Here is a 5,000-nt window from a genome sequence, read left to right as displayed (position 1 = left end):
TGGAGGACGCCTCAACAGGCCCGGTGGTTGGCACGTACACCACGCCGGTACTTGAATGATTTGTATTCTGGGAAAGAATAGTAGTCAACTCTGTGAAAAGGAGACGTGTTTACATGGTTATTGGTGTAATTCAAAATAACCAATATGCCATGTTAAAATGGTATGGTAGATGTCAGTAGGCTGATTATGGACCCACGTTCGTGCAGCACAAGGGGGTTCACGGACCCATTACGTCCTTGCGGACCCTCCTTGCCTCCACCTCAAGGGCCTGACGTGCGGCTCCCACTAATCGTAACCTTCCGTCGAGGCGACGCGGCAGCAAGGGCTGTGATTGGTCCGCTCACTAAAACCCGACGCAGAACCAAAACAGGTTCACGACTGCGTTGCGCGAACGTGGGACCATAATAGGCCCTTTTAGTATCAGAGTCAGATTGTTTATTATATGTCAAATATGAGAAATATCACGTGAAACAAAATATTAATGATATATAACTTGTGTAAAATAAGGTTTGTATGGAGCTTTACTAAATGAATCACCAACTGTATTACGTTAAATAAATAAAAACTGCTATTTGCGCCAGCTTTCTTGAATTCGTCCAGCCGATCGCGGTCACAACCACAGGCCCTTTGATGAAGGTGTGAAGAGTTAGGTTATCTAATGTGTGTGTAGCTGGGTTGGAGGTTACTCAGATACAGTTGAAACAGCAGAAGATGTGAATGCTTCATCTTTACTCAGTCTTAACAACAGTACATTTAAGGCAGAGATTCACTTTATTTTTATTGGTTTGTATGTAGAGTTGTAGGCCAACAGCATTTGTAATATTTCATACATCTCGGAGATGAGATACCAATGAAATATATCAGATTTAATCAGGTGAATTTAATCGCACAGAAAAAAAGTTCCCATGGATTTAGCTCCATGACCATCCAATGAAATCCCAATCAGTAACCTCACCTGTGCTTGGGCTTTCGGTCGGTGTGAGTACTGTAACGTTAAAACTCCTTTGCAGTGTCTTGTGTCCAGTGGAGACCGTCAGTGTATAAACTCCTGCTTGAGATTCATCCATCAACACAACCTCCAGGGAGCTATTCTCTGACACCACAGTTTCATTCTGGGCCAAAGTCAGGGCATGAATCTTCATTAAACTTTTGGATAAATACTACCATTGACATTTACAATTGCTTACCATTTCCTTCTCATTAAATGAGCAACGGTGGATGAAATGCAACCTATTGAGATGTGGTTGTGGACTTACTTTAAACCACTTGTAGAGGGCCGTAGGATACAGACGAACTTCACATTGAACAGTGACATTGTCCCCAACATACACTTCCAGAGTGCTGTCCTTATCACATGTCACTTCCGCGTCTAAATGGAATACAGGGCAAACAGAGTCAATCATTTACACCTTGTTTACACTTTCTTCCACTGCTCAAAACCTTGGCGCGCATCGCAGTCATTATATCAAACACAGAACAAGACCTTCAATCATCACAGTGCCATCACTCATTGAAGCGAGTCAGACACTGACCAAGAGTTGACCTGAATGCCAACAACTTCGTCCTGAGGGCGCTTACATGTTTTCGCAGTTTAGCTTATTTCAATCATTATTCCAATAAAACATGTGTATTTCACCAATTAGACCGTTTCAGATATTAAATGTCTTTGTCGGTACAGCTCAATTTCAATGTTATAACATTGTTTGGGGAGAACCCTATGATATAGTATGTATATATATATATATATATATATATATATATATATACTATATATATATTAAAAAAAAAAAGGCATTTGCTATCCCCTGTTTCATCAATAACGTCACTCCAAAACGATGATACGGTGATATGAACTGAACCGTGAATTTGGGTGGGGGAGTCAGGGGGACTTCATCCCCCGTCCCCATTGGATCCTACGCCCATGCTTACTCGAAATACATAGTTTTAAAAGAAAAACCAATACATTTAGATTACTTACATTTCATGTGTATAATATATGTATGGGTATAATATAATATAATATAATCTATATTTACAATATATTTCTTACCTTTAACTTCGAGCCGTGTTTCTCTGCTCATGGAGCCGTACGGATATGTGATGAGTTCACAGACATACGTCCCGCTGTCATTCACCTGCGTGTTGAAAAGCTGCAGATACGAGCCCTGGAGTGTATCATTATCGCCCATCTCAGTTTGCAACCAAACATCATTCCTGAAATAGTGGGGTCCGTTCGTCACATGGTGAACAACCAGCTTTAAGCTTGGCTTCTTGCGCCATTCGATTTGGCTGATTTTTATATCAAATGTATCGTTGAAGATGCACGGTAGGCTGATGTTCTGGCCCGCAGCTACCTCTTCCTTTTCAAAGTGGATCACTTTAAAAGCCTCGAGCCCTGTCAGACACGCCGAAAAGCCCGTACGGGACATTAGTGCCAGAACACATTTTCACACTTTTTCCCCATCTTACTCTAACAGCGCTTATACTGATGGGTGTATGTCTGGTGTCTTGGTAATAACAAGATCATATCTGCATCCATAGGTGTCAGAGTATAACTCATACATATAATGCACAAATGAACTGGTATTACCTTGCAGAGCTGTGCCAAATAGCAGAAGGGAGAATATAGCTCTTGACATATCCTCAGGCAAATTCTCAAAACACATCATTTATTAGGTGGACTCCACTCCACTCACTTAAAACAACAACAACATAGACACACACACACACCTTGCTCTAGACTGTGTAACAGGATTGAAGCATAGAAAAGAATGAGTGCAAAACAGAGGATGTGAGCGAGACAAAGCCACCACACGAACACACGCTTGATCACAGGAAGCACCGTCAGCGACGCAGCCTCCCGTGTGGTCTAGTGGTCTAGCAGACACAGTGGAACAAGTCACAGAACACAAATGTGAAGAGAGCTGACCAACTTGTGTCATTGATTCTAAAACAGATTCCATGTGAGTGTTGGCAGTTGAGGTTTTAGCAGTGCACCTACGTCATGGGTCAGGTTATAGAACCATAACAATAAACCATTAATCATTAGATGATTAGATTAATCCTTGATCAGACACATCTTCTTCTACAATTGTATTTGGTTCTAAAACGGAAAGGCTTAAAGTAACCCAACACCTTCACTCTCTGTCCCTGAAAACCTCAATCAAAGCCAGAAATCTAGGGGTTATCATGGATTCAGATTTACATTTTGACAGTCACATCAAATCAGTTACAAAATTGGCATATTATCACCTTAAAAATGTAGCAAGACTTAGAGGGCTCATGTCCACCGAAGACTTACAAAAACTTGTACATGCCTTTATCACTAGTAAGCTTGATTACTGCAATGGTCTCCTTACAGGTCTCCCAAAACAAACTCTGAGGAAGCTTCAGCTTGTCCAGAATGCTGCTGCTAAAGTTCTAACAAAGACCAAAAAATGTGATCATATTACACCAATTCTGAAATCGTTACATTGGCTTCCTGTAGGTCAGAGAATTGATTTTAAAATCATGTTGCTTACCTATAAATCCCTACATAGTTTAGGCCCAAAATATTTAACTGATATGCTTCCACTGCATCAGCCTTTTAGACCACTAAGAAGCTCTGAGACCAATCTGTTAATTATCCCCAGAGTAAACACAAAACATGGGAAAGCTACTACGCAACAAATAGCTGGAATAAACTCCCAGAGGATTTAAGACTTGCCCCAACTCTGAGCACCTTTAAACAAGACTGAAGACTTTTATGTTTGCTATAGCTTTCTGCTAAATCTTAAATACATTGCACTTTCTAAAAAAGCATTTTTAACTTTGCCTTTATTTTCTATTTTAATACTAAAATGCCTTAACTTCTATTTTTGGCATATGTTTTTCTTTTACTTACCTATTATTTTATTTAATTGTATGACAATGTTTATATGTGAAGCACTTTGAGTCTGCCTTGTGTATGAAAAGTGCTATATAAATAAAGTTGCCTTACCTTGCCTTGCCTACATCAGGTTTCTCAATTTCTTTGTTCGTTTTCGGCTGATTGCGATTGTTGTTTCTTGATTGATTGTCTTTCCCACACACAGACACACATGCACATGCAACACAAACAAACAAACAAACACACACACACACACACACACACACTTGCACACATACACATTCACACACATGCACCCTAACTGATCTTCCGACTTGTGGATTCAACTTGAATTTAAGAATTGTACACACAGTGCACATACATGATATAATTTATGTGTTCATCAATCACCAACACACACACACACACACACACACACACACACACACACACACACACACACACACACACACACACACACACACACACACACACACACACACACACACACACACACACACACACACACACACACACACACACACACACACACACACACATTTTACCCATTTGTACAGCTCCATCTACTGGTTAAAGGGGACCTATCAGGGTATAGATATTAGGGAAAACTATCTCAATGCTTTTTGTCTGAATACACAAATGTATCTCTTAATGCATCATCCCCTTATTTAAAATGGATGATACAAATGATTGTTTTGTAAGGATAACTGCCTATTGACATTTGGGTACTTGGTACTGTGTCATACGAAGTAGAATTTTAAGTTACAGAAATTGCAGATTTCCCATTCACTGATGCAGCATCTAGAAGATACATGAATATTCTAAAACCGGATGTTTCATATGGGTTTTCCATTAAAGAGCTGTCCCTTAAATCACTCCCTGATTAGTTTGGGATGCTTATCTCCGTGTTGATTGGACAGCTCGTCGAGTCAACAGCAGGTGCCAACAAGGCGTTCAAGCAAGATATTGATATTTGAAACAACACGTATTTCACTTTCATCAGTGAATGATGTCCTTTATTGGAATAGTGCTTGTCTAATATTGTGGAATTGTGATTATTTCCCTAGGTGGAAAAACTTGATATTATACCAATGGTCATCTTCTATCGCTACTCATCGCTCGAAAACCCAAT

The 5,000-nt window shown here is 39.9% G+C and overlaps 1 protein-coding gene across 1 annotated transcript in view; it reads right to left on the bottom strand.

Annotated features, from left to right (window-relative positions):
* si:ch1073-15f19.2 (T-cell surface protein tactile) overlaps positions 1-2,797 on the bottom strand; it is a 4,906-nt gene extending 2,109 nt beyond the window's left edge. Inside the window, exons 1-5 of the mRNA XM_060056053.1 lie at positions 2,591-2,797; positions 2,051-2,395; positions 1,257-1,369; positions 956-1,112; positions 1-90 (exon numbers count right to left, since the gene is read on the bottom strand). The exon at positions 1-90 is cut by the window's left edge and continues 351 nt beyond it. Coding sequence (XP_059912036.1) covers positions 1-90; positions 956-1,112; positions 1,257-1,369; positions 2,051-2,395; positions 2,591-2,669 — 784 coding nt within the window. The 5' untranslated portion in view covers positions 2,670-2,797. The remainder of the gene's footprint in view (positions 91-955; positions 1,113-1,256; positions 1,370-2,050; positions 2,396-2,590) is intronic.
* Between the last annotated feature and the right edge of the window lie 2,203 nt (positions 2,798-5,000).

Source organism: Gadus macrocephalus, chromosome 7 (genome assembly GCF_031168955.1).
Source record: "Gadus macrocephalus chromosome 7, ASM3116895v1".
NCBI classification, from domain to species: Eukaryota; Metazoa; Chordata; class Actinopteri; order Gadiformes; family Gadidae; genus Gadus; species Gadus macrocephalus.
The sequence above is the reverse complement of the archived record's forward strand: the minus strand, read 5'-3'. Positions and strand labels throughout refer to the sequence as shown.